Genomic DNA, 24,269 nt, shown 5'->3' with positions numbered 1-24,269 from the left:
TCGCTTGACGATCACTCAAACCCGAGTTCGAGGTCGTCAACGAACCGGGCGCGCCGCCATTAGACACGATTGCTTATCGACCTCCGATTCCGAGCGCGTCGCGTCGAGGGAGCTGCTGCGAATTGGTTACACTCGGTTTTCGGGACCAGCGGAATTTCAGTGAACTGCAGGCACAGTCACTCTAACGCTTCATGCCGCCGCTGTCGGATCGTTTAGAGGAAAGAAAATTCTCCGAGAGAGTAAAGAGCCTCGAACGATTTGATTACACGAACGGTATGCATCTCAGTTAGCCTGAACAGGGCTCTAAACAGAGAGTCTACAAAGTTCTACCAACAGCTCGACGGTTTCCACCATGAGTAAGCGATTAGAGAACATTTCACGGGAAGACAGGTGCTGTGAACGGTGCCGATGACGTCAATAGAAGATTACAGCTAACAGAGTCGATCTCTCCTGAGCCCATAGGGTACATTATAAGAACGTTTACGTTACGACGTAGAAAGACTGAGCTCTGCACATTTCCTTACTGGATTGCAGAGCTCGCAGAGCACACGACTCAATCGGAGTCGAACACTCGGGATCGCTAACATTGTTTTGGTCAAAAGTCCGCCACGGGGGTGTGGCGTGGATTGCATGACGGTGTATTTCGACTAGCATAGAAGTGATTCGAACGAGAGATGATTCTTGCATACCACATTCGCTGGATGTGGGAGAGAATTTCATTATGACTTATGACTCGTTTCGGTGATTTCTGAGGACTTCATTTTGTCACGCAGGGTGTGACGTCGTCGAGACTCGTAGTCTGCGTCACACGCCTATTCGGTGGCTCCACGGGGAAGTCTCCGAATCCTCCTCGGATCACCAGGCATCTGTGTAGCGAACATCGCAGATTTCCATATCGGGGAATCGCTCCTGCAACGCAAATAGATCTTGAGCCGAAGAACGTGAAAGCGACACGCTGGTTTGGGCGCGACTGCTCGAAATCTTCTTCCGCGACCACGGCATTGCGGCTCCTCGAGGCCCTCGATAGTTCTCGGCTCAGAATCCCCTTCAGAACTCGACCAGAAGCTGTGGCCTACCTTCAACTTGCAGTATGCATCCATGGTGACTTTTGTAGAATTGAGATTTACGATTCGAAGTTTATCAAGCGATGTGAGCGCCTCGACCCCACGTTCTCCGATAGGAGTCTCACAAAGATTCACATCTTCGAGATCCTTGAGGCTATAGCAGATAGCTTCCAGACCTACATCGCTTATCTACAGAGAAGAACACTTTGAGTCAAAGTTCTCATTGGAACTTTCAATCGGATAGGCTGTCTAGGTCCTCCGGCTTCCTCCTTGTACATCGATGTATGAGTAGAAGTCCACTTGCTAAAAGAAGTCATACCTTGGAGGCCCAAAGATTGAGTTTCTTGAGACCTCTCAATTGCGTTATGGCATCGATGCTCCGGTCGGTGATCTCGGTGAAGGCTAAGGTCAGAGTGTGAACTTTGACCAGATCGTGTACGCCACTCAAATTACTCAGGAGTAGATGAAAGTCATTGTCATTGGATTTCGGAGGGAGCGAGATTGTACTCAACGATCTCACACGACTAGAACCGGACTGCAATAAGAACAGATGGATTCATTCGGATGTCTATTTTTCACTCGGAGAGTTGCCATTGACGTCATAATTGACAGAGAGAATCGGCGGGGCGTCTCATGCGCAGCAAGGGATCCGAAAACTTTCTCGCGGCTGCCGGGCTGCCAGCCGACGGGCTGGAGCCGCTACCGCGAGTCCCCCGATCACGCATTACGAAGCGCGCCGCAGGCGCCGCGCCGAGTCGATCGAACGTCCGATGCGTGAATACTCAACGCATGCTCGTCCCGACTCACCTGCTCGAAATTTCTTGTGTACATCTGCTTTTTGGCTTGGATTGTCTCGAAAAGCCTCCGTCCGAATACACTGGATTGCAGGGCTGCTTGTGCCGAACTTCTGAGGTCTTCGCCCTTTATGAGATCGTTTTCGAGAAGGATGGCTAAACATTGCACCGCGACAGCCTGATGCCGTAGAGAACTGAGAATCAGCGGCTCGAGAGCCCATGAGCTGGTGAACGTGTCGCTCAAGAAGGCTTTCCGCAGGCAGTTGCATTTCAAAAGCGCATGGCACTGGAAAAGAACAGCGGTTTAGACACTCGGGCGAGACTTTCCGATACGGGAAGTGCTGCTGCATATTTTTGGAGAGAACTGTCGAATTCTCGGACACATGAGAACGACTAAGTGAATAATGGCCGCGGGAGCCCAGTGGTGCTCACCATTTTACTGTACATCTCACTATCGTGGCCGGCGGCAAAAATCTGCAGCCAGCCATTTTTGTTCTGGCGGACTCCAACGAGGCATTGGTGCACCTCGCATCGGGAATCGCTGGCGAACTGCCAAACGATCGTCGACATTTTTTCAGCGAAGAGTATCGTGGCCTCAATGAAAATACTAGGGAAAGGGATGGGTTGAAGGATTTGCGATAGCGGTAATCGCCAATCTTCAAACTCGGAAAGAACCGAGAGGATCTGAATAAAGCACAATACGTCCGGATCATCACATTTCGTCCTGAGATCCTTGCTGAAAAGCGGAATAACGTTGAATCATAAAATAATAATTTCGGTTGGGTAGCTGCGAACTACCGGTATATTCTCCGTTCTATTTCGAACTCGGTAGCGCGAGATAATTATGAGTGGGTGGGTACTAATTTAGCCGTCGTTTCCCTGGAGCTTACGTTTGACTAAACGCTCTGTAGAGAGCCGAGAGACAAACTGCCACGAGATTGGGGAGTATGCGCGGATGAGGGCACGCACTGGAGTTGCCGTGCATTTGCCTCGTGAACGCTTCGACGGCGCAGGCTGATTTGTGCCGCAGGTTGGTCCGTACGTTTTCTTCACAGCAGAATACCTCGTCTTCTAAAGCCGACGGCACATCGAGCCTGTTGTTCTCGACCTCAGCGGTCTTCCCGTCGTCGTTTTGTCCACCCTCGACTTCGTCCGTCGAGTCCGGGCAGAGTTGTACGTTGATGATGCTCCCACTCGAATTGATCGTGGCTATCATTTGATCGTGGCTCAGTTGGCTCTCGGTCCGAAATGCGTCACTGCTAAGGTTGCTGAAAGTGGGAGTTTCGAGGTGTTGACCTTCGGACGAAAGTCCGCTGACGTTGAACACGCTCAACGAACTCGTGCCTTGATAGTGACCACCGGCGCATTGCTCGTGAATCGTCGCCGGTCGGTAGTTGGACGTCACTACCGACAATGAGCTGCCGCTTTTATTGCTGCGCTCCTTTTCGAAATGGCAGTCGAATGAATCGAGACAGCGTTCTGCCGATCGGCTGCGCGCTCTCTTCCTAGGACTCTGGCCGAGGTTCCGCCGCGAGTGCTTGTTCAGCCGAGACAATGCCTTCAAATAGCATTCGACGAGACGTCGAGATCCAGGATACTTTCCGAAATCCGTGTTTCGTTTGATGATCCGTTCGATAACGGAGGCCAGTTGGCCTGTGACCAGGGGCAAATCGCTGTCGCATAACTGTAAAACGATCGCGATTCAATTTATTGAGTTTCTTGCAAAGCTCACGATCTTAGAGATCCGAATTCTAACGACTTCACAAAAGCTGTCGTTATTCAGCCTCCGCGAAGAGAGAAATCCTCCATCAGACGTCGGGGCCATGGCTCTCGCTCGTGACATCCGCACTGCGACCAATGCTCGCACCCGAAGTCAAAAGAGAAAAACTTCTTTTTTGAAGCTCGAATATTCGATTACAGCTCGTGCGGACTTCTAAGGTTCGACAATCCCGAGAAAAAAAATCTCCAAACTGAATTGCCTCGAGCGTTTGAAGTAGAATTCCAACGACGACGAGGGCGTCGACGACCACCACAGAGGAGGTGTTTCGGAGCTCGGCTCTTCCGGCCTGGCGCTTTCCCTCGTCCTCATTTGAGACGTTTCCCTGGTTTTTCTCTCCCCCATTGCCGCTATTCCCTCTCGCCGGTTCTTTCACCTCCGACTCCCTGAGAGCTCCTTGAAGGTGCTCGTCGCTTCCGCGTGCTTGGAGCAGAAAAAAAACGGGAAAAAATTGATCCCCTCGAAAACTCACCTTACAAAGATATTCGCAGATGGGTTGGGTTGGAGTACACCTCTCGAGGAGCGGCGACATCACAGCGATCACCTGATTTCCATAGCAGCCGCTCAAATCGTCCGAATTCGCGTTATCAATATTATGTAGATAGTCGCACAAAATGTCAAGAGTCGTCTGATATATGCTCGTGTCCTGAAGCGGCGTCGTTAACGAAAGGTCGACCATCGTCTGCAAAGGAGGGACATCACGACTCGTTAATTAATTCCCTCCGAATTCGCCGAATCGATAATTAATGGATCCGCTCATTCAGATGTATTGATTGCTACATAAATTTCAGTCCTCATACGTAAATATATCTACCTAACAAAGAGGGCAGAGAGGGGTAGATAATAATTGGATAGCTTGACGGGGACGTCTTGATGGATGTTTCGACCGGAGAAGAACACTCCGCAGTGACCCACATTTGGGTCCAATATCTACAGGGTCCTCCCCATCATGAGCTTGAACGGCCTCTGGACTCGTTCATCAGCTTTCGTATACAGCAGGCTTCCTCCGTCTACTTTCCTTCTATTTATCCTGAATCACTCAGAGCGCCCCCAATGAGGGCCCGCAACTCTTCCGCATGGTGCTCACACAGCGGAGGAAAGGAACGGCGAATTCTCTGTTCGCTCTACTCCACCGGTACCTGGCGGCTTCTCCGCGGCGGGATACGGCCGAACATATAGGGAGACCGATGCTTCCGGCCGTTACCTCATAGTCGTGTTAGTTGAGCGAGACAAGAGGCCAAGCTTGTCTCTCTGGAACATTGTATTACCGGCCAGAGGAAGAGGAGCGAAATAACTACAACGCCGGATTGGCGAGATGGAGGAGGAGGTAGCATTCATGCCCCGGTTGAGGTAGGGAACTTATTCTCCTCCTCGCGGAGTCTTCTGCTAATGCTACGCCGACAAACTCGATCTGGCTCACGGTGATGAGTACGCCGCTGCCGTCACCACGGTCGCTATAAGCTCCTCTTCCTCTTTCGTCTGTCCCACCGTTCCGGTCTCCCCTTCCCCCCAGTCCTCAGTTCCCGCGGACTGCCTCTTCCTAGTCGTCCGCTACGCTCGCTCAGCGACGGGCTGAGTGACCATCCCTACTGGAGAGAACAACAGCTGTACCTTAAGCAGCAGGGAAATAGGGAACCCAGCAGGCCGATCAATGGCCTCCCGGTCGGTCGACCAGTCGATCGGACGGCCCGCTACGCTTCATGAGACGATTCGACGTTCTCTATTCCAGGGGAGGGAGGTATATATGCAGCTGGGGAAGTTGATTGGCGCTGACTAATGCGCGGATGTTGTACCGCGAGAGGAGAGAGCAGACCTGAGGATTCCAGGGTGATGGTCTCAAAAACGAAGCTCCTTCTGCGCATATTTGGACGGCTATTCTTGTATTTTGGGTAATTTAGTTTGCTGTCTGGAAACGACGGGTGGAGAGATAGTAGCAGCGACACAAAGGTGAATCTGATGTTTCTGATGATGACTGGCACGCGACGCTGAGGACGGGACATCAAAGTAGCTCATGGTAGTCGTCTGACAAGTCGTCACTGTTGTCAGTGACAAGGAGATAAGTTACTAGACCGTGTCGTCTGTGCTCCATCGGCGACGCGAACGTAACACGACGGTGAAGCCATTGACCATTCTGATATCGGTCTCTGCAGGATGTCTGAGAGTCTCTCCACAAATGCTCACGCATGCTCTCACGCACGCAAGACCTTGCTCACAGGATGGCAGCGAGGAAGATTTCGGGGGAGTCTCATTAGCGTTTTCTTTTTTTTTTTCTCAGACTGAGAGCTGTCACTGTTTGCTTAGCCGGCGGCACGCTCGACTGCGGCTTGAAAGACTCGTAGTCTGATGCTTCCGAGAATGGAGCGCTCTCCAGGTACGTCAGACTTCAGAGGAAAACAATCGGAGAAGCTCGGGGTGAGCCAGTTTTCGGAGTCCTCCACTGCGGTAATCATCACCCAACCGAACTGTCATGATTCGGTCCAAGGCATCGCACATTGTTGAGCTTACGAGCTAGACACGGTCCGATCCGTTACCACGGGAAGCTCTACAATTGAGCGAACATAACGCGAGCCTCGCTATGAGGGACATGGGGGCGGCAAGTTCCGAATTTAACTCGATTCTCGGAGCTCGATCTGCAGGCATTAGGCAAAGAGGTGCTTTCCAGCAAACGGTCGGGCTCATTCGAGAACGTTCCCGGTTGGGACTCCTTCTACCACGGCCGGTCTGAGACGAAAGACTCCGGACCCGGACCGAGTTGGACGAAGCTGTCCGAGATGATCGGAGGGCAGCATGGTTTCGAATATTTCCACACAGTCGTAGATCGATACCGGAGGAGCACAATGGAGCGAAGGTTGAAGAGAAGGTTGCGGCCCTGAGCTCGAACCTCCTCGGGCAAGTGCGTGAAGTCTAACGATTGTTTGGAATTGCTCTCAGTCAGATCTACGAAGCGCATCGGATGTCCGTTGCATCTGGATTAGACGAGGTCATATCTGATACGCAGTAAGGCAGTCGCGGCTGGGCGAGAGAAGCATCTGGGATGGCAACGGCTGCAACATTCTTCCTTGCTCGTAGGATTAGTACATAGGAACGAACTACATGAGCAGTGCGATGTATTTTTAGCAACAGGACAGCCAGCGACTGAGCAAGCGGCCGAGGCAGGCGTAAAGAAGCGAGGGAGCGATCATTCGAACCACGTGGAGAAGGCAATCGGGAACGCAACCAGCGAACACGAGTTTTCCCCAACTGCAGAAAGACTGGTCGTTCCTTCGTCGTTTTTGTCCCGCAGGGGTTCCGCTGTTCTATCATCCGTGATGACCTTCCGAGAAAGCGGAACCCGGGTCCGGCTCCCATTCTGGGAGCGACTCCCCGAAAGAAGAGAATTCTCCCCGGACCACCGACCGGGAATTCAAATCCTGGACGTGAATGATCGCCGTACGCAACGAAGAGCTCGATTGAGACGGATTTTTTCTTGGCACGGAAAGCGGGATCGCAAAGCCTTTCTCCGGGCAGTCCCTTGATTTCCGAGCTGCTCATGTCTTACGTTCCTTCACGCTTAGCTATTGTTTGCACTTAGCAAACTTCTGCGCAGTAATCTCCTTCTACTCTATGCGGTGAGACACAGCGTGGAACTCCGGCAGCGGCCGCCGTCGTCGCTGCGGCTGGAAATCCCGCAGCGGTCAATCTTGCTCGTTGTTGGAGAGGGGGCAGGCTGGCTGCGCGTGCGTGCCACTGTGCTTGCCAGTCTGCCCGCTCGTTCGCCTACCCAAGGCGCTCCTCTTTCAGGTCTGTTTGACGGGAAATAGAATGCCTCGCTGAACCTCGACAATACTAAGCGGCTTCCAGCAGAAAATGAGGAGAATGAGAATCCTAGCGGACGCAAACACCTGCATACAGAGGCAAGGGAATAAGAAACAGCGGGGTGGTTTCCTTTCTCCGGGCAGCCGAGTAACATTCCAGTCCTGACCAGGGCACTGGCTCCGGCGATGGCCGGTGGGCCCGGTTTCAGAATTCCCTCAATTATTTGGCTTCCCCTCCGAGACGGCAATGGAAAGCGAAGCTTCCCGCGTACGGGAGTGGAGAATTACGACCATCCTTCTCCCACGGGCTCGAAATCGCTGATGCTCACAACCTTCTCCGGAATTTTATTTCTTCGCCCCCTGGAAGCCCCATGAATGGCCAATCGAGCCCATCGAACACCGGGGCCACTGAATTCTACGGTCGAGAATTTCGCAGGCGAGACGATCAAAACTGAACTGGGAGCCTAAGCGATTCCCTGAACCATGAATCGTCACCTTGAGACAACGTGAGAATTCGAATAAGCATTTCATAGAAGCACGATGTCGGCAAAGGAATGCGATACGGAATGGAAAGCTCGACCCGAGAGTAAGGTCACCATCATCGTCAATTGCCGAGAGGAACACAAAGCTCCCACGGAGGAATGCAGACACTCCTGTTGCGGGCGCTAGGCAACATCGTTCCCCAACCAGGTACGCTCGAATGAGAATATTGTAAAGACAGAATATCGGTGATCGCCCTTCCCCTCCTTCCAACCGGGATTCCGACACAGCGAGATTCCCTCTGCGCACATTTTGACGAGCAAAAGCTTCCATGTCGATTTCGTACTCGTGTCGAGCTTTCCTCGACGAGGATCTCATTTTCCGAGGAAAACTCGTTCATCCCGTAGAATGATAAATGAAACTCACCTTCATGTTTTTGAGGATCACACCGAAATCGTTCTCCCGATTTCTGACTGCATCGAGCGAGAATTTCGAAATCTGCTTCAGCCACAGGATCGAATGGAGCCATTGGTCCCGAAGGTAGGAGCTGGGTGCCTGGACAAAGACGGAGAATTGAGCATCGTTATGAAAAAGTTGCGTGGAGCACGCCTAATGAGGCCGTCATCGCCGCCTCGTCTAACGTTCCCTCTACTTTCGGTCCGACAGATGGTTTCTCCCGATTTCGGAAATATTTCTCGGCATCTCGAAGACCTGCCTGCTGAAGACCGAAAACTGAAAGCTTCGTCTAGTTGTTTTCACTTCGCCACTCAAATCCCCTCCTCTCCGTCGTCTCCGCTCGAATGCGGCCAGCTCTCGATTCGTCTCGAAAGGCAACAGAGAATGTTTTCATTGGCCGGCGTTCGCAATGGAATCAACCGCCCTTCACGAATCTAACGGAAGACACGCCGCACCCTCCCGCGGCTCCAGACGGGGGAGATAATGAAATGCTTTGTCGACGCAAGCTCAAGCTCGGCGAATCTATTCTACTAAGCTGACTACTAGTTGCTTGAACCGACGACGAAAGGGGGGAGGACTCTCTTTCCTCGGTCGGAGTTTGGATGAGCGACGGCGGAAAGAGGCGATTCCCCACCTATCCATGTGATGGATGAGGGCGGCATTTACCGGCGAAGTTTTTCGAGTTCACGTCACCGCGTACAGCTCCGACGCCTTTGAAATTACTCTCGCAGCCACCTGCTGTTTGGCGAACTCCGCCGAAAGGGGCATTCCGACCGGTCGCCTGCGGAACTCAGTTCGGTTCGAGGGGGGTTCCGCCGAACTGGTGGATTCGTATGCCAGCTCGAATTCCATTGCGGGGCTCGGTTTGGAGCGATTATTCCACTGGCTCACAGAGCTTTCAACGTCTCAAATTCATTTGCCGGACGCAGCGAAAACGACGGATAAGCGCGCAGGGACTTACGCGACGATTTCGAAGCCGCAGCCGATTACCGGCGCGAACTCCTGACGGTCACTCGACGTTCGCTTACCTGAAGCAAAGCAGAAGTACCGTCCGCAAGAGCAATCCGCAAACAAAACTTGTGATGAGGATCCCAGCGCTTTGTCGCGTAAACCTCAGTAATGCTATCGTAGGGGATGGGCTCCGCCATGAAACCTGTGTTCTGCAACATAGAAGAATAACTTCCCATTAGTTCACTATTGACGTCGGACTGTAGCTTGAGAATTACAGAAGGCAGAGTTCTTTGTTCGTGAAATTTCCCCGGCGAAACATCGAGCAGCTGATAGGATTCATGCTACGTGGTTAAGATTGCTGCTCAGTAAACGAAATCGACACTCATGACTTATGACTAGGGGTGTGAATTTTTCGCGGACCGCCATTTTTCGGCGAATATTCGCGGAAATTTCCGGCTACTCCCCATAGAGTTTCAATGGAGGCCGCGAATTTCCGCGAATTCGGCGGATATTTTCCGCGAAAAATTTAAATCCCTACTTAGGTATGACTCATGACTCGCACACGATACAGAGGAAGCTCTAGCGAGCTCGGACGCGCAAGCTGGGATCCGGCGGCGCGGCGTTGGTACGCTGACTTTAACAAGGTGAAGAGTCGCTTCAGCTTCCCACGCTTAATGGAGTTTCCGCAAATCGGGGACGAGTGAGTGATCCGCGCATAGCGGAATAATCTATCGGCTCTTGTTTCTAGCGGAAACGCATGGTTCGCAAGTACAATCGCCAACAAACCGCAACCCTTGCGGGCTCTCCGAACGATTCTCTTTCTAGTCAAACAAGAGTTTGATGTGCATTCAAATGAAATCATGGATGACTGACGGCGACTGATGCTCAGGGTCTTCGCTCGCGGTTTCCCAGCAGACCCGTATGCAACCTTGGGAAGTTCGATTAAGACCATCGGTACCGCCACCCCGCAGGTTGGCCCGTCTGCATATCTGTGACGTGGGACAGCTGAAACGCTATTGTCACCTGGCACCAGCCAGGACGACCAGCGTTCCGAATTAATTCCGAATTCAGAAAAGGAGTCGCGCGTTCGATCGACCGCGAGTGTGCTCCACAGCGGCCGTTTGAGGGAAGGAACCCTTGACACCCTCTGTCAGCGAGCCACACGCTGCGTTCAGAATAAGAAGTGTCCGAACCCGAGTGGGAACACGGAGCACGAGCTGATTCCAGAGCCGTCTGTGCCCGAGTTTCGAAATTCTACCAGGGTGGCTCGCGAACTCGGTTTAGCTTGATCGGATGGGGATTGCCATTGTTTAAACAGTCTGGAGCTGTCGATACAATCGACCAATGGATCCATCGATCGATCGATGTGTCGGTCGGCTAGAATTCATAAACGTGTGGTTGAATAGAAGCTGCAATCATACTCGAGCGTGACGGTAGTCGCGACTTCGGCACGCGGAATTACGCTCTCACGGAATCAGACTCACGCATCGTATGACGCCAAAGGAAACGAGCGCTGGTTTGTGAGTCATGCGCAAAGCTTCCATCCTGCCAGCTGACTTAAACTCAGACTTCGATGACGAACGATAGTGACTGCGTTCTACAGAAAACACTTCTAGATCGCATTGGCAGGAAGGAGCGCGCTGAAGGGTGAGCGAAGTGCGTCACTGCGCTCAGGAGGACGCGTTGAGCGTTTTACGCAAAGCGTTCTAACGGCTCATGAACTGCTGAATGGATAAAGAGCTCATTGTCACGCCGCGTAGTGACGCTGACGCGAGCCAGTAATATGCCGGCTTCATCACCGTCGTCGTAGCGCAATATGTGTGTGTGTGTGAACGTGCTTGTGTGGGTTTGTGTGGGTTTGTGCGTGTAAGTCTGTGTGTCTGTACGAGCACGCGAGGCTGTCGCAATATACGAGCACCAAATCATTCAGTCCCTCATAAACATCCATAAGCTTCTTTTACGCGACCTCGAAGATGAGTCTTGCGATAATGAATTGCCGGCCATGTTGAGACGATTCACGGAGAAACATTCTCCTAATGATTCGACTCAGTATCTAGAGACCGAAAACGATCTGGGCACCGGCACGGACTCCACGGGAATTCTGGAATTCAGCTCTGATTCCAAGCCCAGTGGGGACTCCCCTTCGTAAGCCTCACAGTAAACCTCTCCAATTTGTCTCCGCGCGATTGGTATCCGCATCGTTTGGATTCCCGTTGGGATTAGAAGGAAGCATTGCGTAGGAGCGGCTCTGGTTTCAGACTCTTCAAGTTCAACTTGCCGGGAAGAACGCCATCCCAATCAGCCGTAGTCTATTGTTTTCTTGCGAGTCATCCTCTTGGGTTTTTGAGGATTTCGAGTCAATGGAAGAAGTCATCCGATTCCTGGGGAGCATCTAGAACACACGAGCTCCTATCGCGGGATTCTCTCAAAACAAAGGCCAGCGGGGGGCTTACGGAGGCTTTATCGAACCGTCGAGAATTCGCAGCGAGTTTCGGAGCTCAGACGGTGAAGCGCCTTAAAAAATCGATCCATTACGTCATGCCTCCGAGACGAGCCTGTGAACTATTTGCAGAAAGCGGCCAAAAGATCACGTAAGGCTCCAGGACGTGACGAGAGAGCTAAGGGTTGGTCTATTCCGATGTGGAACAAACTCGCGGAGAAGCCCTCGGCGGGAATCACTCATGAATTCCTGGAATCGTCTCTGTCGCAGCAGGTCATTCGAATGAGTGAGAAGCGGAGCCCTCGCTAATTCACCAATCCGGCTGAGTGGAGCGACAAGCGAGCGTCGAGCCCTCCAACTTGCAGGCCGAGGAGACTCCTCGCCCCAAGCCGCGAGGATCACATTGTCAATGAAAAACTCTGATGTTCATGCAAAATGTCTACGGAAGTACGATGAAACGTATTTGTACACGGACCGTCCCATTGTGATCGAACCATCCGCTCTCCCCGAAAGAAGAAGATCGTGAGGGTAAACACAGCCTGTACGCGGGGTCTCCTTCAAATTTCCCTTCCCAATTCTTGCCTCCGTGAAGGTCGAGCGATCCAACTCCGTCATCGAGCATCGTCGCCAGCGTTCTGTGCAACAAAAGCGCCAAGGCTGCGATAAATAATACAACCTTCTGATTTTGCCTTAATCCCTTCCTCATCCAGCTCTGGCCTGCCGCTAACCCCTGCCGCGTCCAACGAAGATTGAAGCGACGAGCGGCGGCGGCATATTCGGCTCGGACGTCAGAATTTTCCTTTCATCAGTTCCTGCTTCGGATACCTACTGTACGTCATTGTTACCGTAAACGCGTCCTGTGATATAAGGTGCGATCTCTTTCCAGCCGGACGCACTCTCTGCGTTTACGGCTGTCATTTCTGCTTGCACTGCATCTCCCACGTGAAACCCGTCGGGGGATCACTACGATGCGGCTCTTCCCGTCTCCACTTCATGCTCGTCAGGCTCCTCTTGGAGGAATCCGGGAGGGGCTCTCTCACTCTGCATAACACTCAAGCGCACGCGTGTCAGACATACTTCGCAGGTGGAGAATGCTGAGTGTCGTCGCGCCGCCTCAACTGCAGCCGCTCGAATGTTGCAGTTTCCTCGGGAGCCACTCAAGTTCGAAAGAACTTTTGAGTTATTCAATTTCGTAGAGAAGAAAGCTGGGTTTTTTCTGGTTCGCGAGTGTGCGAGAGTGCGGGCTCGGGCCTGCAGCCCGGAAACCCCTCTTCTGAATTCAGAATCCAGTCGGTCCTCCTCATTGTGACGTGGTTTCCCCGTCTGAACGCCAGTTGAAGAACGCCAATACGGCGTATATGCTCCTATATCTTTCGGTAGCCTTATAGGCTGTAAAGTCCCTGCGAGTGTGTTGCTGATATGATTGTACTCGTAAAAGCTGCGCGAGGAAACCGCTAGAACGGGGTTTGCGGCAGGCATGCTCACAGACAGTTTCATGACGTCTATACGAGGAATAACAGTCGAGGCGAAATTCATCGCAGGAAAACTTCACAAATTCTACGAACACCGATCAGAGCACTCTCTGACCCGGGGTTCTTAAGTTCCGCGTTCAAGTCCGGAGTCGAGCTACGGGATCGCCGGTAGCCTCCCCCGTCACCGAGATGCCTCAGCTCCCTCCTGAACGATTTCCGTTGACTTCTGTCGATTCCGCGAGAACATTCCAAGACTTCCGGCAGAAATTTCCAGATCAAGGAAACGATGTCCGCCCTTCAAGAATCGACGATTCGAATCGTCGCATCGCTGCTGGCGGAGGCGGCAAATCCGTCCTCCGCCAAACTCCGTGCTCCGGAGATATTCGCCCCAGCTCCCGCGGTACATCAGAAACAGGGGCGGATCCAGAATTTTTCATGAGGGGGGCTAAAGCCATTGTCTTGGTAGGGGCCAACCGCCGCTCATACTGGGCCTCAACATATTGCCCCATGGGCCGCAAAAAGATCTCGGAGGGGGGGAAAGGGAGACCCCTTGCCCCCCCCCTGGATCCGCCACCGATCAGAAACCCGTCGGTGGGATATTCCGAAATGCACGGAAAGTGTCGACCCTGCGAGGTGATGCCATTCAAAAATGCCAAGCCCGAACGATCCATGAATGAACGCAAAAGGGAGTTCCCCCCCCCATGGAGAGACCAGTAAACATACGAACACAAAGCTGCCGGGTGGCGCTGACCATCCTGCGAGGGCGTCCGCAAGGGCCGAATGACGTCAAGGGATTTCGAAGCCGGTGGCGGTGCAACACCCGTTGATGACTAGCGGCGGCATGCCAAGCTCGCGCAATAAGCTGACGGCTCCGCGTCTTCTCTGCATGAAAAAGTTTATTGCCCGAAATTCGCGAAAGAGGTCAGCAAAGCAAAGCAGGAGATAAACCCATGTTTCTATAAGGCAGTCGTCGTTTCTCTCGGAACGTGACGCTCTGGGAACGCTGTCCACGGCCCGGCCGGCGGACCTATCGCCGGTCTCGACGTTTAGGTACCAGGCAGGAGTCAGTGGAGCCGAAATTCGATCAAAACCCGTCTGATGTGCATCGAGAACGGCGTCGGCAATTGTGCTGCCGAAATGCACACGCCCGGACACCCGTCGGGCAAACTGCCCACTGAGCTCAGCTGGTTACCCCGCAGCTATCGTGTGCACAGTTGGAAGGGCCGGTCGACAAGTCTCCCGCTCCGGCTTTCATCTTAATACAAGTCACGACTCGCGGAACTTTCACTAGACTACGGAAACCCCAACGACATTTAGACTTGCCCACAATCCAGTCCGATGGTGACCGGGATGGAGAACGGCCCGACGACAAGCAGCGAATCGCTGCTTCTCGTTCCACTCGGGGGATCGACGGATAGCGGATTCAGCCTGCCTCAGGCTACGTAAATACCAGACTATAAACATTCCCAGATGATCGAACGAAGACCCACAACAGCAGCCGCTGCGGAACTGAGAACTTCTCCCCCGAAGCACTCCAGTCGACCTTCTGTTTCCATCTCAGACTGAACCTTTATCCAATTTGAGTAAGAACTGAGATGGCTCGGACAATGTTCTCCTCATGATCGTCAGCCCCGATCGGGGTCGGGACAATAGTTTTCACATAAACCGCATTTTCTACAGTCGGTCGGTAGATAATGTTGCGGCGAACCTTCTCCCTGGGGCTAACCCGTGAACGGATCCGTCGGCGTGAGCTCTCTCCTCAGCAGGCTCGAGCTTGATTCCCAGAGGCGTTGACATGAACGACGAGTGGGCTCTATGTATTCGTCAACGGTCGAGTTCCGTATTCATTCAGGCACGTAGGCACATTCTCCGCGAGTGACGTCAATCTCAGCTCGATACGCTGTGATGTAATAAGCTGCGAACCATATTTTATCTGGGGCATCGAAACGTGAATGAGTTTAGCGCCTCGTTCTAAGATCTTCCGCTTTCCTTCGATTCGACGCGGAAACAATGGTACTGTCGATGATTATCGTCCACGCGAGCGATGATGATGGTGGCATTCCGTAGCAGTTCGAGTTCTCCATAGTTTCCATGCACCACCTCGCGAATGAGCGAGGACTCTGGAGCTTGAAGCATTCAGCGGCGCCCTTCCCCGTGATCCGTTCCCGCTGTTCTACGGAAAGTCTAAACGTTCTCAGCTCGATCTACAGAAGCGACGACGGATCCAACAATAGGGAGAGCTTGACGTGAACGTTGGCGGCGGCGGCGGCGTCCCGAACCCAAGTGCTGAGTACTTTGAAGAATACAAATTAAGTTTGGTGACGCGAGTGGAAATTAGATTTGTGAGTGGCTCTCCTCCGATGCGGGGACCCAGCGCTTCTTGCTGCTTACTGCCGAACTAGCTCGGAGACGCGCCCTTAGTGAATATTCGGCCACGCGAGAAGTCTGCCGATGATATCGAGGTGTTCGAATGGCCGTTGACTTCGCCTTCGAGGGTTCACAGCGGACCTGCAGCGAGAAAAGCTTTCCTCGATGTTGGGATTGCGTGGTGCCGATGGGACGCGAAACTCCGAACCCGTCGGTGGTGCCTGGCTTCGATTCAGTATTATTCTGAAGTGGACCGATGTGTCGGATCGAAATTTATTTTTCACTATCGAAGCTGTTCAGCATAAAAGAGCGCTCACCGCAGTCGCGGTCCCGGCGGCGTCGAAGCAGAGCAGACTCGTAGAAGGTTTCTGTACAAAAGCTTGCTCGCGCTGCCGCTCAGCTGCCAATTTTCATACATACATACGTGCATGCATGCATGCGTTCCATCGGTCCATAGCTGCAGGTGTATACAGCGACCTTCTTTTGTCGATAAGGTCGCGAGCCCGGCCAGAACCGATGCCTAGAGATGGGATCGGCATAGACGAGCGAGAATCGGATGGATGCCACGTCTAGCAGAGCGGTTACCATCACTCAACGGAGAACATCTTCCGACACACCACCACCCACCCTCGCTCGCTCGCTCGCCTACCAGCGAGATGATCTAAACAGACGCCGAGACTCACAATGTTCGCGATTATCGATTTGCAGACTCGAATCATCGGACTTCTCCACCCGAGGGCAGCCGTCGGCTCCATTCTTCAGGAAACTTCTCGAAATACTCGCCCAAAATGGGCTGCCCCAGCTTGAGAGATTTTCCGACAGGAATAGCATATTATGTTCGGAGAAGTGTCCTAAGCGATCTCTTCGTTTCGAATCGCCCACATGGATGAGGCAGGACAGTCGATCATCTCGTGGAATACGAAAGCTTCGTGATCGCCGAGTGTTCGAGCCGTTGAAATTGAGCAAACAAGCGGCCAGCCACGACCGGCCACTGGACGCCGCCGATCGTAGAGCGAAGCCTTGACCTTTTGTTCCGGGTCCGGAAGAAAACGAACTGTGCATGATTTGCTTCACTCTTCGGTCAATGAATTCTCCGATTCTGTTTGAGCTTTGAGAAACTCTCTGCCAACGTCTGAGAGCGCTGTCTCGTCGAGTTTCGCTCTGGCGCGAAATTTGCTCCCTCTCTTTCTGGACTACTTGTCTCTCGGAACGAACACCTACAGGGTTGGACGCTCGCTCGAAGCGTGCCGATTCCCGGGGAATTTTCATTTGCCGAGTTCAGACGGCGAAAATCGGAAGAAAAGCATCACGTACCTGCACCGAATCGATCGAGAACTGATTCAGTCTCACAGAATGATTCTCCCACCGACGAAGGAATCGAGAGCTCAGTATCTTGGATACGAGCGTCTTGTGTTGATTCAGTCGACATACCGCGGCATCGAATTCTCGAGTCAACTTGAACTTTGGCCCTATGGGACTCGAAGGAGCTGCAATAGAAAGAAATAAGAGCTTTAGAGCCAGACTTCAATCAAGCTAAGCTTCCCGTCATCCGAATTACTTTGTTCCCGCCTCAATGCTCCCCTGGGAAGACTTGAGATTAAGTATAGCTCTCGCGTCGGGCCAAGTCGCCCCGCCCTACCCCCACGTAGCTATTGTGAGAGGGTACTTGATTTTTCTACATTTTTCAAGGGAGGAAATTATAGCGATAGAAGGCAGGTCTCAAGGGTATTACTTCAGCTTCAGCATGCGACTCGAAAACCTGGGAGATGACCTATCGGCAGTGCATTTTGCGAAGAAGTTCGAGGCGCCCCTCGCCGAAAATTTCTCGGTTCTCCCGCGTCCTGCATCGGGAGCAAGTCCACAGGAAAAAACGGTCCCACAAGCATTGGACGAGAGTACCTATCTCATTGTCCTATCAGGTTCGGGACTGGAGTCGCGGTTGGAGTCGCTTGCCGTGACCCTCGCTGTCACCTGTCGAGAAGCTTCCAGCCGATGAAAATTCTGCATCCGGCCCACAGCTAAAAGTCTGTATTTTCGATCGCCTGTCCATCGTATGTGGAGCGTCCTCGCGGTGAAATGTTCTTGCTGATAAAAATGACTGCGGCCTCTCTCAATTCAGATGACGACACCTGCTCTGGCCGAACTCGTTTACTTTTTCAAATAATAGACTCCATCTCTCTGGCTGACTGGGTCCGGCTCTGTCGATCGACTGTACTGGAAACGGCACGTGTTGGCCCCCTTACGCAAAAGGCATTGTGATAATGATGAGCTTCCATTCGCAACACTTTTGCACGTATTTGGAGGATCGTCGATGGATTTCGCTAGCGCCTACACTGATTTCGAAATCCGGGGCTCTCTCCACAAAGGAGACTCAAGCGACGTCCCTGCTCCGGTATCATGGGTTATCAGAGGCGGAAAATTGATACCGAAAACCCCGAATAAGCCCCCTTGTAGCGGTTCTTCTCATTGCTGCCCACCTGTCGCGAGCCAGACGCATTACGAGAGAATAACGCGGTCTTGCGTATTCTCCGGGAAGTGCGGCGAAGCTGAGGTCACGAACAGGCGAAAGGGGAGAGGATTCCGAGGAGCGAAACAAGCCAGAAACGGAGCTCCACTCTATTTAGATCGACGCAGCCCTTCGGGCAAAGATTTACCCCGTCTACATTGACGAAAGAAGAGACGTGTCATCTTCGAAATACCTTACTAGTTTAGAAATTATCGGGGACAGACATTCCACGAATAGCTCATACGCATGTTCCGAGGACCGCATGAACCGCTTTCGGCGGAACGTGTCAACAGGATGGATAGACTCATTCGCTCAAGAAACTATTCGAGACGAGTCCCGCGAGCTCGGGTGTTCAAATCATTACAAGCAAGCGAAACGAATGACGTTTACGTACGTCCATCGCAGCTTGTGTGAACAGCAGCGGCCGAGCCGACAACGCTAATGAAATATTCTGATAGCGGCTCATCGCGATAGGGAACCTGACCCAGCCCCGCCCCGTTTTCCTCCTCCTTCGACCCCCTGCCCCGGAGCTGAGCGTATTCCAAGGTCTGCTCTCACCGAGATCAAGGTCAGCTTTTCAATTCGAGCCCGTGGAGCTACGTTTGTTTGTCCAGACCGTAGAAGTACGGGTGTAGAGCATCATGCATGAGGAATAACACCACGACCTCGCTTCGCATGCAGTGAACGCAGGACTGATTCTCGCACCTGTCCGGAATCCCGAGCCGGACACGGGTTCCAGATAGCGTTGTCAAGCAGCGAATAATGAGCTCTGAGCTCTGACTCAAGCACACGGGCGCTCACAGATCGATTCCGACACAGGTAGATCAGGGATTGGTATGACAGACAAAGCTTCGAACAGACATATCTTACCCGAGCAAGATGACGGACAGCTCGGTGCCACGGACAGGAAGCCAGTTCCCGGACTAGAGCAGAGACCCGAGTCGGACGACAGAGTCGATTCGGAGCTATTCTGCCGATGGAGTTTGTGGGCCGGCAGCTCAAGGGTGCTCTGGCTCAAATTCAGATTTAGATTGGGCCCACCCCGGCGCGAGGCCAACACGGACTTTGCGCTGGGCATCACTTTCGATCACTGGCAGCAGCAGCTGCTGCGGTAGCAACAACAGTAAGCAATTCAACAAACGAAGCACAGGCCATTTAGGTGGCGGCAGCGGCACCTCCGCGCGAGAAGGATCGTCGTCTCTGTCGTGCTTGTTGTCGTCGTCGTCGTCGACTCTGCGGCCTACGTCGTTTCGCGCTTCGGAATCACCATCCTCTGAACGCCATCCGATGATGATGATGACGATGCTCGTTTCCTCACTAGTTGCTCATTGTCACCGTAAGTTCGTCGAATCGTCGCGAACCAGAGCACGAACACCGTTGGCAGCAGACACTATGGCGTCGGGCGCGCGCTTGCGAACTCTTTGCCTCTCGCGAAGCAAACTCTGATTCGAGCTGTTCGCCGGGAAGCGGCGAGGGACTTAGGAGCCCTCTCTTAAGGCCAACTTCTCGCCCGAATAAACGCGACCCGACTGACCGACAGACGGCTGCCAGCCGCACTCACTGCGCGGCCAGGAGCCTCCTACGGATGAATGACAGGATGGATGAACGCACGGAAACACGCTTGCAGGGTAGCACGGGTTTCGAGTTGAGCATCTGCTTGACCACTGGCCCGCAGGGACCCTCTCCATGGAATCAGACGATCCCTTACCCACCGCAGGTCGCTTCACCCATCTACTCGGTAGAATGCGTGCGTGCGTGCTCGAGCGAGTGAGCGAGCGACCGACCGACCAACCGGTCGACCAGAAGACCAATCCACTGACTCACGGGTGAGCTCGCTGTCAGTCCGAGACTCGCCCAGGATCGAGCGCGGGAACGACCGAACGTCAGATTATCGCGAGGGTCGTCTCCGAGTCAATTGAAGTCAACGTGACAGCCGTTCCGAGTCTCGTTTCGACTGTTGGAGGAGCTGGTGGTGGTGGTGGTGCCGCCGCTGTGTCTGGTTCCGCTCCGGTTTCCCGGGAGGACTTCCCTCCGAGCAGGCCAGCTTCACTCTCCGAACTGAACTAGGCCTGACCGTACAACGAGCCGGGGCTCAGTGCGCCGTCGAACGATCTCTGAGTGTACAAGAAGCTCCCATACACTCCAGCACCTCGCGCATGCGCTCCATTGCATCATTGCACACAAGTTCAAACACAAGGCGAGGGCTCTTCCGCAAGGAGGCCCACCAGACAGACAGACTTGGCGGCTGCTTAGCTGCTCGCTCGCTTGCTTGCTTGCCCGTTTGTCGACGTGCCCGACCGATCGGCGGAAAAAAAGACACTCATCAGACGTACAGACGAACAGGCATTTGGACAGAGTAAGACGAGGCGAAGGCAACGAATCCACTTCAAGTCGGATGAGTGACGTAGAAGGAGTTTCCGGCAGTCCCGCTCACCTGCCGTTACGTCGTACGAGGATCCTTCCTGGCTGGGACATTCCGCAGGGGGAAAGCTATTACCACGAAGGTCATCATCAAGACAGGAAGCGACTTGAAAGTATTACGATTCCTCGACGGATAGATGAGCGTTCGCACTTACGGATCGTATTCAGGATCGCGAAATGCAAGCAGAATGGACGAATGCAACGTCAAACGCTTATCGCTTATCGGAAACAATACGCGATGAGCTCCTCATCACGAGGGTCTCCCTCTCGACAGAAATCAGACGGGACCTGCCTGTCGTCGATCACCGACCGGCGTTCATTGGTCAATTGACAGTATCGATCCGAGCTCCTCGGTATAATCGATTCCCGGGTGAATTGAATTAGCATCCAAAGACAAACACGGTAGGAGATTCGAACCCAGAGGCTATGATACACAATTTGGAAACACGCTACCTGCCACGTGGAGTCTGAAGCGATTTTTTCTGTGGTCGGTGTCGTCGTTGTTGTTGCGGCTACTGACGGCGCCGCCGTGACTGCAGAAGACGAAATTCGGAGAACTATTGCAGAAACGATACGCCGCGAGCTCGTATTTCTGTGTCATGTGGGAGAATATACAGCAGCGAGAAAGGAGCTCGCCGCCGGCTAGCGGCCAGGAATTGCGACCCATCGTCGACGCTAGCGTGCCCGCCTGCCTGCCCGCCTGTCTGCCCGGCGCCTGTCAGTCAGCTTAGACTGTCAGCCCGATCAGATTTGAAGCAGCGGCAAGTGACGGTTAGCACCACCACCACCACAAACAAACTGATGCTCGACCGCTCTACCACCACAACCGTGACCACCGATGGCACCGCAAGCGAACCGAGAATCGCACCAGGTCACACCAAAGACGAAAGATTCGTATCACCAGCGAGTGTCGGTCATAGCTCGACTTCCAGATGTGCGACAATTGCAAATCCATTGCCAAAGACATTCACGCTGGAGTCTGCTAGACGCCGCCCGCCGTTTCGAGCGAGGCGGCACAGTCTCTCAACTGCGGACTATAGAGATACATCGCTCCGTGACGTCAGCCGCGTTCCGTAGCCTGGAGCCGTGTGCGTGTCCGTGTGAGAGCTACCCTTCCGAAATCGAGAGGAAATTTTCGAAATGGAAACAAAGCGCCCTCGTATCTACCAGTTTCCGCTTCCGTCTCCCGGAGTCGTCATGAGAGAGTTCCGTCGAGAGCAGTCATCAAAAAACGCCATCGACCTTAAAAAACGTCGTCGATTCCTCGATCGCCGGCTGGACCGACACACGGTCTTTACGTTGAGCGTATTTGACGCATGGCGTAGTTCTCCTGAGCTCGCGCGGGATTCTGATGACGGCACGCTTTGTCATGTCCGTCGGAAAAAAGGTCTCGTAGTCTCGGAGTGTGAAATCCTCAGAACTGCAGGACATGTATCGCATGCTGAGCTCCGACAGCGATCGGATGACTGCTGGACTCTTCATATGGAACGACAGGCGCTCTCGGAGATTAAGTAGAAAGAGACCGAGCTCTCGGGCATGCGGAGAGGTGATCGGCGAAAATGGACGACTCTCGGCATTGGCGGCGATGTGTGCAATCGCGGAAATTGGAATCGCGGCCTGATTGAGGAACACGGGTCGTCTTCACGTTCAATTCACCGAATGAATCTCCCAGCTGCCATTTTGAGCGGCCTTGACAAGAGCACGAGTCGAACATTCAGGGGCATTTCTCAACTCGATCCCTCTATCAGCTAGTTGTCGAGCCTTTGTAAAAACGAGAGGTGCTTGGCGTTTTATTGCCGAAACAATTCACTGCTTGACGCTTGCGTGGGATCTACATCGCACCACGAATTTCAAATCCCAGACGTCATTTCCTCGTAAACAGAAGCTAGTCTTCCTTGATGTTTTTTTTTCTCGCTCTGAGGACCATTCTCGGATCGACGCTCGAGGCGAAAATACTCCCGTCAGTCTAGCCGGAAAAACGCTAGATCTTCAGCTGCCTCATGAGAAGCAACACGAAGAGAAACTCTATCCCGTTTTCGCACGTGGCCCACATCCTAGGAGTTGCTGTGGATCCTTTCGGATCAGGAGCACTTCAGGACTCGCATTTCGAGGGAGACTATTTCCACCACCTGATTCCAGCAAACACAATAACCCTCAACGTACCCGGAGCCGAGAGGTTCAGTCAAGATCGCATTCGACCCCTTGGTGCATTGGATAATCATTAGGTTTCGCTCGGAGCCACTTTCGTTTCCGCGAAGGCGGAGTATCCGGTCGGCGGACTCATTGCCGTACCTTTTGCCGACGGAAAGAATCGAGCCGGAGACGCACATTCCCTAAAATCAATTTTTGTATTTGCGTTCTGTCCTGTGTCTGCCTCTCAATGGGAGCACAAGAGTCGTCGGAGATCGTGAGTTCAGCCTGGAATCCTCCGAGTCCGCACGGGAACCGGGTGGGTGTGAAAATCGTTCCATGTGGTCTGCGGCCCTCCGTCAGCCCCGTGGTATAGATCAGAGGTTCCCAAACTTTTTCTTCCGCGGAACCCTTAGCGGAACCCCTAGTGTTCCGTGGAACCCGTCCTTATTTTTCAAAAAATTCAAAGTCCTGTCAATTGCTCTTTCCTTTCAGCTATTAGAGGAGAAAACACGCGTTTGTTCCGGAGCAGACCCGAATGTTTATTGCTTAAGTCAATTCTTGCGTAAATTAGGAATGCTCATCTAGTGGGAACGTGCCGTGTGCAACGACCTTCGCAGTGTGCACTCGATGCCGATCGATGCGCCAATTAGAACGATCCCCTTCGTATTGAGGAAGACATTTGGAATCAGGAAAAGAATTTGCCCACAGGGCTACGACACCTAGGGCCCGTATATGACCGTACATATGGAAGCAGAACCTCGTCGCGGAACCCCGATTTGCGCAAAGAGCAGCCCACGGAACACTGGGGTTCCGCAAAGATTTTTCCACGGAACCCCAAGGGTTCCGCGGAACCCAGTTTGGGAATCTCTGGTATAGATATCTGAGTCTTTCTGAGGACTCCACGGATGGTGTCTCGATACAATCAGACCGATAAGGACCGCACCGTGAAGGGGTCTCTCCGTTCTTATTCAAACTCGCAAGTCAATTCGGGTAGAGTTCGGCATCGGTTCGGAATGGGACCGGAATGTTCTCGGGAAGTAGAGCTTCGTCATGCGGAAAGTAATTCGTCTCGTTACTCGCACTAAGGATGACTTCCACCGATTTCATGCGGCAACGTATCATGCGCGCCGCTCCTGGCCACTTGAATCCGGAGAGCATCTCAAGCCATATGGGAGAACCCTCCATGGTGAGAGAATGCCTCCGCAGAGATAAGTCAAGGGACATTTGCAAGTTCCGCTACCGATAGGTTTCCCGAAACCGGAACTCATGACAAGACATTCTTCCAACTTTCCAGCATAATCCCTACCCGTCCATACGTCATGTCTTTCGATCCGCGACTCACCGTACGCATCGGCGAGAGCGGATCAAAGTGAGCTATCGCCCCGATATCCTTTGATGCTGGGAGCCTCTCCGCAAGGCCGAGCTCGGCTTAAGCAATTCGAGCGGCCCTCGCTTTCGGTGTACATCTCTAGTGACTTATGCCACGACATTGGATTACGGGTACATGTAGATCATACATCGGGGGAGGGGGAGGAGAATAAGACCCTCGAGAGTCTGTGTACGAAATACATATACGAGCGCTCAGAGCTCAGAGCTCAGAGGATCATCTTCGGA

General features: G+C 53.0%; 1 protein-coding gene across 1 annotated transcript; it reads right to left on the bottom strand.

The window, feature by feature from the left end:
- Positions 1–855: 855 nt before the first annotated feature.
- On the bottom strand, positions 856–19,179 carry LOC100899465 (C-Maf-inducing protein). Its single transcript, XM_029111164.1, has 11 exons — positions 18,972–19,179; positions 16,910–17,082; positions 9,394–9,525; positions 8,336–8,464; positions 4,108–4,317; positions 2,749–3,542; positions 2,291–2,594; positions 1,872–2,144; positions 1,384–1,599; positions 1,077–1,253; positions 856–909 (listed from the first exon to the last, which is right to left on the bottom strand). The coding sequence occupies exons 1-11, from the start codon at positions 19,177–19,179 to the stop codon at positions 856–858; spliced, it is 2,670 nt and encodes an 889-aa protein (XP_028966997.1).
- Between the last annotated feature and the right edge of the window lie 5,090 nt (positions 19,180–24,269).

Source organism: Galendromus occidentalis, unplaced genomic scaffold (assembly GCF_000255335.2).
Source record: "Galendromus occidentalis unplaced genomic scaffold, Mocc_1.1 scf7180000077366, whole genome shotgun sequence".
NCBI classification, from domain to species: Eukaryota; Metazoa; Arthropoda; class Arachnida; order Mesostigmata; family Phytoseiidae; genus Galendromus; species Galendromus occidentalis.
This window is presented reverse-complemented; position numbering and strand designations above follow the sequence as displayed.